The sequence below is a fragment of the Scleropages formosus genome, chromosome 14, assembly GCF_900964775.1.
Source record: "Scleropages formosus chromosome 14, fSclFor1.1, whole genome shotgun sequence".
NCBI lineage: Eukaryota > Metazoa > Chordata > Actinopteri > Osteoglossiformes > Osteoglossidae > Scleropages > Scleropages formosus.
Genome location: NC_041819.1, coordinates 16,153,030 through 16,166,328, shown reverse-complemented (window position 1 = coordinate 16,166,328; position 13,299 = coordinate 16,153,030). Strand labels below are relative to the sequence as shown.

Genomic DNA, 13,299 nt, shown 5'->3' with positions numbered 1-13,299 from the left:
CCTGCTCTCCAATGGGTCTGGGGTTTGAGTCCCACTTGGGGTGCCTTGCGATGGACTGGTGTCCTGTCCTGGGTGTGTCCCCTCCAGCCTTATGCCCTGAGTTGCCGGGTTAGGCTCCGGTTCCCCGCAACCCCGTATGGGACAAGCGGTTCAGAAAGTGTTGTTCTTTAGGGGGGTGCGGTGGCGCAATGGGTTGGACCGGGTCCTGCTCTCCAGTGGGTCTGGGGTTCAAGTCCCACTTGGGGTGCCTTGCGACGGACTGGCGTCCCCTCCTGGGTGTGTCCCCTCCAGCCTTACGCCCTGTGTTGCCGGGTTAGGCTCCGGTTCCCTGTGACCCCGTATGGGACAAGCGGTTCAGAAAGTGTGTGTGTGTCTTATTCTTTATTTAGCAAATACATTTGTCCAAAGCAGTTTGACAGGGATTGTATTTTTCAATTTATAGAATCAGAGAATCTTGACTATCGACTTGGAGCCATCCATTCTCTTGTTTACAAGCTCCCAGAGAAGAATCGGGAAATGCTTGCATTACTTATTCGGCACCTGGTCAAGTAAGTGCAAGGTTCCCTTCAACACGGAAACACTCTGACTGTGTATGTCCTGCCATAGTTGTTCTGAGTCTTTTGGTTGCGAGTTTGTTTTTTTTCTTTGTTATGTTCTGGGTTATGTAAGTTTTGCCTGTGTTGTTTGCTTTCGTGTTATTACATTCCTTACTTGTGTGGCTTCCAAATGAATGAAAGGAATTAAGTCTAAATGTTGTGTAAATAATGCAAATTCTACTTGCACGTATTTGATTTTTGTCAATATGGAATGTTATATTTTGTGTAAATGTACACACTGCTGCTTTTTTAAATTTGCTTACTCAATTAGCGAGTTATTTTGGAAAGTGATTGTTGTTTAGGTTCAGTTTAGTTGCACCTTTAATTTGGCAAGATATTTGCCACAACCAGACATTTGAATAGGCATGCAGACATCAGTTCCATTTTGGCACATCCTATCTTCACATTCTTGTGTGCCGAAACCTAACTCAACCCTACCTGTTCGGCCTTCCTTCTATCCACCTTCTGTTCCAAATGCATCCAAATCTTCATTTTGACCATATATTGTAAGCAAGGAAAGTACAATGTCTTTGAAAAGTATTCACCCCCTGGAAATTTTTCAGATTGTGTTGTGTTACAGCGTGGAACCATGATGCACTGTAACTTGAGAATTTTTGCCACTCAACACAAAGTGCTCTATAATGTTAAAGTGGAAGGAAAAAATCTGAAATTTTACTGAATTAATTTAAAATAAAAAAGAAAATAATAATAATGCATAAGTATTTAACCCCAGAGTTAGTTTTCGGTAGGCCCGCCTTTGGAAGCAATTACAGCTGCTAGTATCTTTGGGTAAGTCTCTATCAGCATTGCATATCTTGACACTGGAATTTTTAACCTTTAGTCTTTGTAAAATTGTTCAAGATCAAGGATGAGAACCATTTGTGAATAGAGATGTTGGACACAGTTATTCCACAGATGTTGGATTGGATTGAAGTCTGGGCTTTTACTGGGCGACTCCTGGACATTTACATTTTTGTTTTAAATCAACAAGTGTAGCTTTTGCTGTATATTTTGTGTTACTGTCCTGTTTGTTAACCTTCTATCTCTGAGGTCTCTAGTCCATGCTAGAGAGAAGCATCCCCAAAGCATGATGCTGCCACCACCATGATTCACTTTAAGGATGGTGTTCTAAGTCTGATATTCTTTGTTAGGATTGTCCCAAGCATTGCACTTAGCATTCCCCTAAAGGTTCTCAAAAAAAAAAAGCTTACTCCAAATTTTTGAGCCTCTCACATAACTTTTGGCAAGCTCCTGCTGAGATGCGTGAAATATAACATTTTTTCAGTAAAAGCTTCTCTTCTTGCCACTCTTCCACTACAAGCCAGGTTTATTAGGTATGTGTGCTGTTTTTGTCTAATGCACAGTTTCTGCCACATCTGTCACAGAGGACTGAAACTCCATTACAGTTGTCATAGACCTCTTGGTGGTCTTCCTTACTACAGCTCTTCTTACCCTAACATTCAGTTTTGCAGAACAGTCGGTTCTGGACAGATGCATAGTTATTTCATATTTTCTCACCTTTTCAGTGACTGACTTCACTGTGTTTTCAGATATATTCACTGCCTTGGAAATTTTCTAATATCCTTGCCTCGATTTTTTGAGAATCTTGTCTCAGATCTGGTTGGAACATCCCTTAGTCTTAATAGTATTCTATCATTTCTATCAGTGGACCAATATGTGGGAAAGCTTTTTGATACAGGTGCATTTATTCTGAAATCATATAGAACACCTCAGCTGTGCATAGGTGTACAACTGGTTGCTTCAGAGGTAATTTAGGTATGTCTAAACAAGGAAGTGAATACCTATACATTCAGTTTTTTATTTCTTTTTTATATTTTTGATTAATTTATGAAAATATATGAATTTTGTAGTACTTTGTGTTGATGACAGCAAAGATTCTCAGTTAAATGCATGCTGTAACATATCTAAGGGAGTGGATCCTTTTTGCACTTACTGTAGGTAGCAAAGTGTTTATGGATATCAATTTGCAACCTGAAAGTTGTTAGCTGTATTTCCTGGTGGGAATATGCTGTTATAACACAGTACTTATTCTGAACTGTTCTAGTAAAATGTCTTCATACCTACTTGAGCAAAACTGTTTTCTTAACAGCTAAATAATAAAATGTGCATTGGCACCGGCCCATGTTTCTGTTTTGTGTGCAGTGTCTGCAGCCACAGTGCAGATAACCTGATGACCCCCTCCAACATGGGGGTGATCTTTGGGCCTACTCTCATGAGAGCTGAGGAGGAGACGGTGGCTGCCATGCTTGACATAAAGTTCCAGAACATTGTCATCGAGATCCTCATTGAGGACTACGAGAAGGTGACCAAGTTCGGGGAAGCTTGTAAAAATGGGATGTCGGAGGACGTGTTCAGGAACTTCTGCCTCCATACATAAAAGAGAGCTAAGGGGGTAAAAATGGTGTTGCGCTGAGTTTTAAAAAGAGCAGCCAATTGCACTTTGCGCGATCATTTCATGTTTTTTTTCCGGCTCCAAAATATTTTAATCAAGTATCAAACATATTACTTGGGATGGGTTTTTTTTTTTTTTTTTTTTCTTTCCCCCCCTCTCTCCCCCTTTTTCCGAGGAAAATCAATAATGTTTTCAGAACAGTGGGACAAGTCATGAAATGTTTAGGGTGTTGTTCATACTCTTCAAACAATGGCATGAGAACAGCAATTCGGAAGAATACATGAGGATGCTTAAGGGACTTCGTTAATATAGTGACAACTATGTAGAAAGAAAAATTAAATCTTCTGACCCTGTTGTAATTAAAGCTATTAATTTTTTTTTTTTTTTTTGCAGATTTTCAGTTCTGCACCAGATGAAAATTCAGCCCCACCCCTGCCTCCTCCCAGGGTGAACCCAAGAAAGCGTCAGCCAATCACCATTTCAAAACGTCCGCCTAGGCCCCGCCCATTTATCAATCACAGCTTATTTGAGACCACAAATGGTAGGTGTTCTCTGAATGGGACACGGTGAAATGATTAAGGGCACTATAATACAGCACAGGATGCTGATGGAATAACAAATGTATTATCTTAAGTAGTTGAGCAGAGTGGCATTGTGCCAAATGGCAGCAGATCACAAGGGATGGAGATGGACAGTGGATGCCAAACTAGTCCAGTACCGATGCAGCGGACCAAGCTGGCCAACTGCAGCCCACACATCCAAAAGCAGCCACTGAAGCCCAAACCCAGTGTGAAGTCTGAAAGACACTCCGACTCTGATGTCAGCAAGTTAGTCTCAAGGCTGCAGGAGGTCAGTCAGAGGGCAGATGGAGCAACGTCGAATGGAGAAGCAGGTGTCACAGTGAACAGGGCATCCTCCTTTCAGAGCAGAAAGCCTTTGCCTCGAGAAGGTAACCTAACTTTTTACAAATGTTCGCAAGTTTGGGAAATGATGCATAGTCTTCTCTATGTTGGGGAAACACCCCGTGCCTGTTTTTCTCTGTATAGCCCTTTAAACACCATTGTGATATTCCTTTGAAGTTGTAAGGTTTTTGCATTTTTTTTTCAGGTGAGGGAGACCACATGAACAAGATCAGGTCTCCCGCAGAGAAGCACGTCATATGTAGACCCCCGATGAGGCCACCCGATCCTCCAGTTCGGACTCCAGCACTTCAGAAGCCTCCAAATTCCTCCTGCACCGAGGCACCTCCAGCATCTTAGTGAGTGTCCTGGGACTCTTCCCTTACTGATGGACCATAACCTCTCTCTGCTTCAAACTCTCATTTGAGCCATTAAACATCCAGTGTTTTTTGCTCTAATTTTAATTTTCTGGTGTTCCATGGAGATGCTTCTTTAAAAATGCATTGTAAACATAATGACTACACAAATAGCAAAACTGGTTGAAAGTTCTTCTTAATAAAATATTTTAGTATGATCATATCAAAGTGTCACACAAAGTGCCAAAGTATGTAATGTTAGTCTCATAATCTTTGCCTGTAGCTGGAAAAAAGTACAAATACTTGCATAATGTAACATTTGCACAGGTCAAAGATTACTGTACCATGTCTTTGTTCAACGTGACTTCTGAGCAAAATGCAGAGGGAGAATTATCTTAGATACCAACAGAGTAATTACTGGGAAATTGAAAAACATTACAGGTCTTGTATTTTGAGTAATTCCATTTACAAATTTTCTGTATCGTTTGCACTGGGGTAGACAGATCTTTACTGTGAACATCACCACGATGATCACTGTTATCGCGTGTCTGTCTGAAGAACAGGAGATAACCTCAACAGAGTGTGAATTTCTAGATATTATTGTACTGTTTTACAGCACAGGCAATTGCTCTGAGTTTATTAGCTCTCAAGATAGCAATGTATTCTGCTCATAAAAATTACTAACCAGGGTCACTTTGACTACACGGTGACTCAAGTAAAATAAGTCGCTGTCGTTGAAAACACAAACTTTTTTCTTTTGCTTTCCATAAGGGTTCAGTAGATCTAATATAATATGTAACGTAGTGTGAAAAAAGTACATGCTCTGTTAGTTTTATGGTTTTACATAGTGGGGCAAAAATAATTCCTGGTAGTCCTGACCAAGCCAACAGTAGATAAATCTAACTTTAAACTTTATCTAACTTTTATTTAAAAATGACACAAAATAGAATTTATACAGTAATTTATTCAACATGGAGAAGCTATGTATGAAAACGTAAGCACAGTCCATGATTCAGTAACTTACACAATGCCCTTTAGCAGCAATATCTTGCAGTCATCATTTTCTCCATGAGTTTATTGGTGTTTTACACCCCATGGCAGGAATTCTGGCTGAAACCTCCTTACAGAACTGTTTCAGCATATTGGTGTTGATTGAGGGCATTTCTTTATGCCAAACTCTCTTAAGTCCCTGGCACAACATCTCAGTGGGGTTTTTCCTGGCTAACCTTTTATGAAAACAGTTCTTCAATTTGGTCTGAATTTACTACAATGCACACTCCTGGGTGGACTGGCGACTAAACTCTGTTTAATCTTTCCTTGCAGTGAAATGATGGACGTTGTTTTGAAATGTTTCAGCCTGATGAGCAGCAACATTTGGTTCTCAAAGATTATGTTATGTCCATGACTCGTTGGGATAACACAATCTATGATGCTTCAGACCAAATTGTCAAACTTTCTGCTTTTACATCAAGGTTTCAGCTGTGTAACGATTAATCGTGTGAACTTGATCATCTACATTTTTAATTGATGGGGAGCAGTAAGGATGCACCTGCTTTCTTGTATAATACTTCTTCTGCATATTGAATTTTCGTCTGGGTTATGTCCTAATGTGTAAAACCACAGAGCTTTATTTTTCATATTAATCCAAGTATAACATAATGAGATCAGGTTAATGTACAATTTGAAATGGTGGAATGCACAAGTGTAACTTTTTCGTAACTTGTCCAAATGAAAGTTGGAATGATTTGATATACTGTAATAATACAATATATGCATGTGTGTAGTACTGCATTAAATTGAGTTCAACTTACATAAAAAAAACATGCAAATAAGACACAAAATCCTCTGGGGAATTTACCGTATTAAATGTTTTAAAGGCAGTAAATCAACTCTGAAAACATAATGCAGCATAACAGTTGCGAATGTCATCTGATTTTGAATGAGTGATTGTTTTTGCTCTTTCTGTTTGTCACAGTGCATTTATCTTTATACAGGCACTGATAACATATCTGATGAATGTTACACATGACGTTGGCTGCTTGTAGTGGTGATAGTCAGTTTCTACTTTCTCATACTTTGTATGCATTATATGGGGATTTTCTGTATTTATGCTAATATTTCATGGCATAGAGCATACTTCAGTTCATAAGTATATCAGCTCTGAGTTTATATATATATATATATTTTGAACTTCCTTACCCAAAGAAAGTGTTCTGGAGGAACTGTGTGATCTAGTTTTCTGCTGGAATAAGTAAGTTCCCATTATTCTCCTGACAGTGTATGTCACTTGGTGTCCCCATGTGAAATACATCCATTTGTCAAAATTAAGCTCAATATGGCCTCCTTTTGGGGTCCCAGAAACAAATTCATCCAAAACATTTTTTGGCAAAGTACTTAGAAATAGGAGGAATCAAGTACGTCATGTTTGAACTATGACCAAAAAAGGGGGGTAAAAATGAACACCACATGGTACTTTGGGGATTAAAAAGGGGTTGAAACAGGAAACTGCAGAATATTTAAGAATGCTGGCATTGCAAAGCAATGAACTGCCATCTCTAATTTGTATTTTGTGGTTAGACAACATGCAGCACAGGCTTCATGAGCATAGAAGTAGCAGCAGACAGGGAGCCATAAAATCAGTTCACATGAAATTGCTCCCTATGTTTACATATCAGCAGGAATTTTGAGTAGCTTACTGGGAAATTGTCATATGCCCTACATTGTGTGTAACTGAAGCACCAAATATTATGGGTTATATTACTTGAAAACATTTAGTGTATTATGTTTTAACATTCCTTTGCACATATTTACAGCAGAAACTAAAGTCAGTGGGGTTAATACCAGCACGAATTTTAATTGATACATTGCATTTGTCCATGTGATAACTGAGTAAAACAATATCTCATGCTGCCTTCATTTTACAAACAGGAAACGCAAATAAAAAACAGCGGTTATTAAACGTTTGACAATTCTTTAAACAAGTTGTCATTTCTGATAAACTAAGCAGTTGTAGACGTGTGTGTGTGTGTGTGTGTGTGTGTGTGTGTGTGTGTGTGTGTGTGTGTGTGTGTGTGTGTGTGTAAACAATGTAGGCATGAAACCATACTGGTGTCACTTCCTCTCAAGCTTCATTCATATACTACTGGAATTGGCAAAAATGTGATAAAATTTAATGCCAACAATTGGCAGGAAACTGGAAAGGGGAAAATACGTTTTCACTGCACTTCTGCATCTGAAATGGAAATTTCAAATGTTTTAATCCAGTTTTAGTCTTTCTCACCGTAGCATTGGAAGTGTGCAAGCGATCTTTATCCCTCAAGCAGTCAGGCCTTTTGTGAATCGACTTGTATACCATTAAAGTTTTGTTAAGTTGCATACATACTTAATATACAGTATGGGGTAATTTTAATATACGGGCTAGCACACATGAGGAGGTGAGCAGAATTATGGTGAACAGTTCAATGAGACTTGGGGTTATCCAAGATGAAAAAATAATAAGTTCCATACCTAGAAAAAAACTTCAAAAAGTAGTTATTACTCAGTTCGCAAAAGAAGCATCTTTTATTACTTTGTACTGTATAAAGTAATGATCGTACAGTGCATTATAGCCAACGCTGTTTATTTCAGATCTGCACTCAGCACTTAGGTGTTTAGCACTTTATCACAGCTTGCTTGCACATATCGCTTTTCGTCACATAGCAATTGTTTGGTTCGCAAATTTAGACGCATATCGTTTTACTGGACAAGCAGCAGTTGTAATGTATTTCCTGGCATCCCCATCAAGGATGACTTGTGTGGCCAGACCAAAATAAACATGCAGAGAGGTGATCTCAATCATAGTGCGTTATAGAATTGGCCAGTCGCTCCGGCTTCAGTGGAATTTGGGTAATAGCTTTAAAAGATGTACATCACAGACCTGAGCACCTTTTATTGGAAATGTAAACATATTTATTTACATATTCATATAAAAATTATTTTACATTTAATATGTAAAAACATTTCCAATTTCATATCTCTGGTTTCCCTATTCATATATATATATATATATACATACACACACACACACATACAAGTATATATATATATACATATATGTATATAGATAGACACACACACACATTTAATCTAGTAATAACTGCATTACAGGTATTTAGTTATATTTTCTGAAGCATCCTGGGTTTCTCTGTAACTTGCATAGAACAGAAAAAAAAAAAAAAACTTAATGAATAGTAAGAAAAACTGAACTATTTTCCAGTCCGTGCTGAATCCAAATGCAGAGTATATTTCCAGTGCTGGAATTTTCTTTTGAACAGTGAGTGCTCTGGTACAAAACTTTTCATGTGCATTTCATGCTCACTTCATTAATACCTCCCACATCTGGTCACTGAACCTGGGGAGGGAACCGGTAAAACTGAGCTCTGTGGTGGGAAGATCAATCCCCGGTAACATACCCTTGTGCAGCATTTTATTGGACCAGATACCATTACTGTTTGGCATCAAGTGCTTTCATGTGTCCTCCATAGACTGCAATGACTTCCTGTTCCTTTCTCCCCCCCAGCGTCGCTTCCAAAGCCAAGTTTTTCGAGAACGCATCAAGGCAAGGTCGGAGGTACGTGAAACCCAGTTTGAGCTAAAATTAACCAGTAGTAAACCAAAGTCGCAGTAATGTTCTGAAAATATAACTCCGCTAATAAATGTGTCATCAACGTTTGCTCAGGATAAGATGCTCTTTAAATGTGTGACTGGATTTATGAGACACTGAAACCTATTTAAACGATAGTAAAGTAAACGAACTGACATTTGATACACTGAATATATTTTAATGTCCACTAGCTTTTACCACTGGCCCTTTTTTAGGAATTTCCTTGAGTCTTTTTCTTCTAAGTAGGTTTTAAAACAAATATATATTTTATTTCCTGAGTAGAAACCACTGTTTTTAACAGCACACATTAAGTAAGTGTCTGGATATAGAATCATAAGGTGTCTCTGGCCTGCTCTGTGTCACATTCGACTAAAGCAGTTTTTTGATAACGAACTGGTTTGATCTCTATTAAATTAATTAGTTGGGAACCAACTGTATACAAAATGGAAATCGGTCTGTCCAGTGAAGCTATAGTTTCTTATAGTTTTATTTTTCGTTATTTTAATACTTCTTTTTGCCAGAATATCTATTCTAATACCTTTTTATGACTCAAATGGGAAATACCTGCTTCCTTATGTCTTAATTTACTCCTTCTTTGTATTGTGATTACAATCCAGTGTGAATATTTTGATGTACAGTTAATGGACGAGCGAATGCTGTTTTTTTCCCACAATATTTTTGTTGACCATAATGAAAGCAAATGTAGAAGTTCTGAAAATTTTTTTACAGCAACTAGCAGAGTGCTGAAGTCATTGGAGGGCACTGAGGTTGAACCCCTGCTTCTTCTGCACTACTTAGCCCAAATTACCCTAGCTAAAATTAGTAAATTATTATAAAGTTGTTTTTGTAACATTGATGGATTACCTTCAAAAAGGTGCTAAATAAGACATTAATAAATTAATTTGCAGAAAGGAACTTGTCCTATCCTTACAAAGTTGTACAAAGACTTCACTCAGTCTCCTGCCCTAAGTGGCTGTACAGACTGCGTAAACCTCAAGATTTATGCATTAATCATAACGATGCCTGGAATTTCAGTCAAGCCTTTCTCCAGAAAATGCATCCATTTACTACAGCACAGTTCCCTGAATGAGAAAGAGCCGTAGAGAAACTGTACTAAGAGGAATAAGTTTAGGTAAGTTTTTGTCACTTGCAGTCACTTGCAGTCTGAGGTGTACATCACAGTTAGATAAGAATAACTGGAGTGACAGGAAAACTAAAGCAGAGGAGCAACTACATTTGTTTTTTTCACTTCACATGTGAGTGAGGATAAAGATAAGCCATTCCTAGTGGACAGAGGAGAAATGGATGACCGCATTTGGAAAAAGTTAGGCATCGAAGGAGAGACGGAGGCGATTGGCGAGGTCACGCAGAGTTGGCTGTTGCACCACACGTTACAACTCCTGTGGGTTTTTTTTTTTTTTTTTTTTTGGCCTGATGGACTACGGGTGATTAGCATGCATGCCTTGACAGAAGTCACATGGCTACATGAACTCCATCCTCACGTGGCTATCATTTAGCTTTACTTTGATGACCCAAACAGATGTACTAGCATTTCCTCTTAAGAATAAACAGTGGTTTCCATACTGGCTACATTTTTTCCTGAGCGCTCTTGTAAAAGAAGCATTAAGCACATTCGAGTATACCACGCTGTTCTTTTTATCATCTCTGCTAAATTTAATAAAATTTGTGCTAAATCCCACTGAACTTAAATATCAGTAAGTTCTCATATTTGGTGTTCTCCATCTCAGTCTGTCTTGCCTTGGGCTGGCAACCTAAATTCTACCACTTATTTTCTGGATATGCTCTTTTCTGCTTTTTTAGGTACATCATGGAATTGAAAAGGTTGTCTTTTGCACTCAAGATCATACTTTTTGTAATCAATCTAAACTGCTGCTCGGAGCACCCCAAATGCTTGCCGTGCCGTTTGTTTGTTCAGAGCACACCTGCCTGTGTAATGTTTTGTCCTCTTTTGTTTCCTGTTATAGTCCAGCGACTTCACCATCACCGTCTGCTTTGCTGAACATGAGAGAGGAGGTACAATGCTTTTGTTTTGTGTGTGTGTGTGTGTGTGTGTGTGTGTGTGAGAAACACTTGTCATTTGTTGCACACCAAAGCAGCAATATCCCTGCTTGTGCTTGGAAGCATCTGTTTCCAGGCGTGTTCACACTCTGTAAACACCCAGGTGGTTGAGAAACTGTTTTTCTTTTTCGTTTCCAGCTCACTGTCTTACTTGGCAGACTCTTTGTTTGTGAGCGCAAAGCAGCCGTTATGGTTCTTTGCTGATCTTCATAATTAAGAGAAATGGGTCAGGAAACCATGTACAAAAAATGTACTGTCCCCTGAGGGGTTATTGGGGGCATGTTCAGTCAGCGCAAAATGAAAACGGTGTGAATAAGCGTAGAACAATGATGCCGATTCACTTGTCATCTTTTCTGGTTTTGTTCAGTAAAGTAGCTCACATCTGCACATTGCAACTTGACTCTGGTTTTTCTGAGACCCATTGCTACTTTGACCTCCATTTTTCGAATGTGTCAAAGAGGTTTTATGGTTGTTTTATGGTTGTTTTATTCATTTCTTAAACTAATGGCCACTCCTCATGTGTCCACCTAGAGTTCAAAGTGAAGAATCTGGCAGATGTCCTCGCAAACCACTGCATTTTTGGCATCCAGGATCAGATCTGGAAGGGAATCGGTATCCACCAAACATTTTCAACAACAATCATTGTACAGCGTACTGTTCAGGGAAGCTGGGCGTCCCTCAGTGTAAAGTAGCTATACCTAGTTTTTTGCTGCAAAAAATGTGCTAAAATTGAGGTATTGGTGTGGTTTTGCTGTTTCTTTTAAAACTGCACTGAACAGGGTGCTCTTGTTTCCCCCCCCGTATGTATTAAGGGATATAAATTCTACGTTTGTGTACTGTTGCATGTAGATCAATGTTTCAGTTTGAACAAAGTTTTGATCTTGACAATCCAAGATCCCGTTTGAATTGAAAGGCACTCTTCCTTGTGCGGATCCTTTCTACAAATCAAGGCCAAAGTGCTGTATAAATGTGAGGGTCTCTCCCCCCCCCCATTAAAAGAAAGAAAAAGGACTTAAAAAAAGCACTACCTTCTCTCAGTTTAACCCAGAATCCTGTCATTTTAAAGCCAGCGACCCAAAGCTGTCACATAACAGTCGATTAAATAAGATGTGAACCTTCTTCAGAGTTTCACTCTTGTCTGTGGTGTATAATCCTTGTCTTACGATAACTACGCATTCAGGAGTTTACATTCAGGACTCGGTACCAGTTTTTCCCTCCAAGTTTATCTTGGATTCCCAGTTTTCTTTTCTACCAGCTAAGCAGTTTTGTTCTAACTTTAAAGAGCTGTTCTTGGGGCTCACTTTTGAGTTCAAAATATAACCTGTGTAGAAACGTTGTGTTTGTGGATGTCTGTTTTGTTCTTGAATGTCTTCTCTTAAATGTGAATTTGAGATGTAAAGAAAAAGATGCCATGGTCAATTGCATGAGGTACTTCTGTTTGAAATATAAAAACAAATGGAATGTTACTTGCTGAAAAAATATTAAAACATATTTTTTTGCTTTCTTAATGACAAAAGAATCTGTACAAAACAATGCCTCCTCAGTTTTGCCTTCTTACAGTATATGGACCAACACTTGTCGATTACAGTGTTGTAGTTGCATATTCAATTTCAGTGCGCATGTGTTTGAAAAAGGTTTTTTTTTTTTTAACAAAGCATTTTCATTTTGTATCATCCCTGTTTTCTGTCCAAAATTCCTCAGTTGTAGTACAATTTGTGGAAGCTACGAATGCATTCAGTGTCTTGTATATGACATGTTTTAACCTATTTTAGTTAATATTATTTCTAATAAATGATGTTAAAATGTTTACATGTTCATTTTGTTATTCTGTGTCTGCAATACTAGTCAATGTATGTAGACTATACTTATCATATATCATGGGACCAGTTTCAGTTGCTTTCATTCTCAAATTATGTCAGATTTCCTTTAGTGAAGAACACAGCAGTGCCATATGTTTTGGAGATTATTCAACAGGAGCTCATATTTACCAAAACAGGGATAGTCAGTGGTTTAGGGTTCAGTACACCTGTAACTGTGTATAGCAGAGCTGTGCATTTTATTCTTGCAGTCCTAGATTTTGTTATTTTTCGGGATGCCGATGAGTAGTTATTGCTGACATTTTTACATTTATTATGCCAGTTAATTTTAGAGTTTAATATCAACTTGTTATTCTCTTGCATCAGATAAATCCTTGGAGAACTTTAGCACAATAATTAAAAAGGGAAAAGTTAGACAAATGATTATTTTTTTCCTTTTACTTTTTCCTTAATCTCAATAATTCAAGTCATGAAATGTTAATAAAAATAAATGTTGT

The 13,299-nt window shown here is 38.2% G+C and overlaps 1 protein-coding gene across 3 annotated transcripts in view; it reads left to right on the top strand.

Annotated features, from left to right (window-relative positions):
- The window catches only part of ophn1 (oligophrenin 1), a 50,846-nt gene extending 37,661 nt beyond the window's left edge, over positions 1–13,185 (top strand). For 2 of the 3 annotated variants that reach the window (XM_018728552.2, XM_018728554.2), the window contains exons 17-24: positions 443–548; positions 2,760–2,919; positions 3,403–3,550; positions 3,644–3,958; positions 4,117–4,267; positions 8,823–8,873; positions 10,892–10,940; positions 11,517–13,185. In XM_018728552.2, coding sequence (XP_018584068.1) covers positions 443–548; positions 2,760–2,919; positions 3,403–3,550; positions 3,644–3,958; positions 4,117–4,267; positions 8,823–8,873; positions 10,892–10,940; positions 11,517–11,528 — 992 coding nt within the window. In that variant the 3' untranslated portion in view covers positions 11,529–13,185. The remainder of the gene's footprint in view (positions 1–442; positions 549–2,759; positions 2,920–3,402; positions 3,551–3,643; positions 3,959–4,116; positions 4,268–8,822; positions 8,874–10,891; positions 10,941–11,516) is intronic. The other variant, XM_018728553.2, reaches the window with a different exon arrangement.
- The last annotated feature ends 114 nt before the right edge of the window (positions 13,186–13,299 follow it).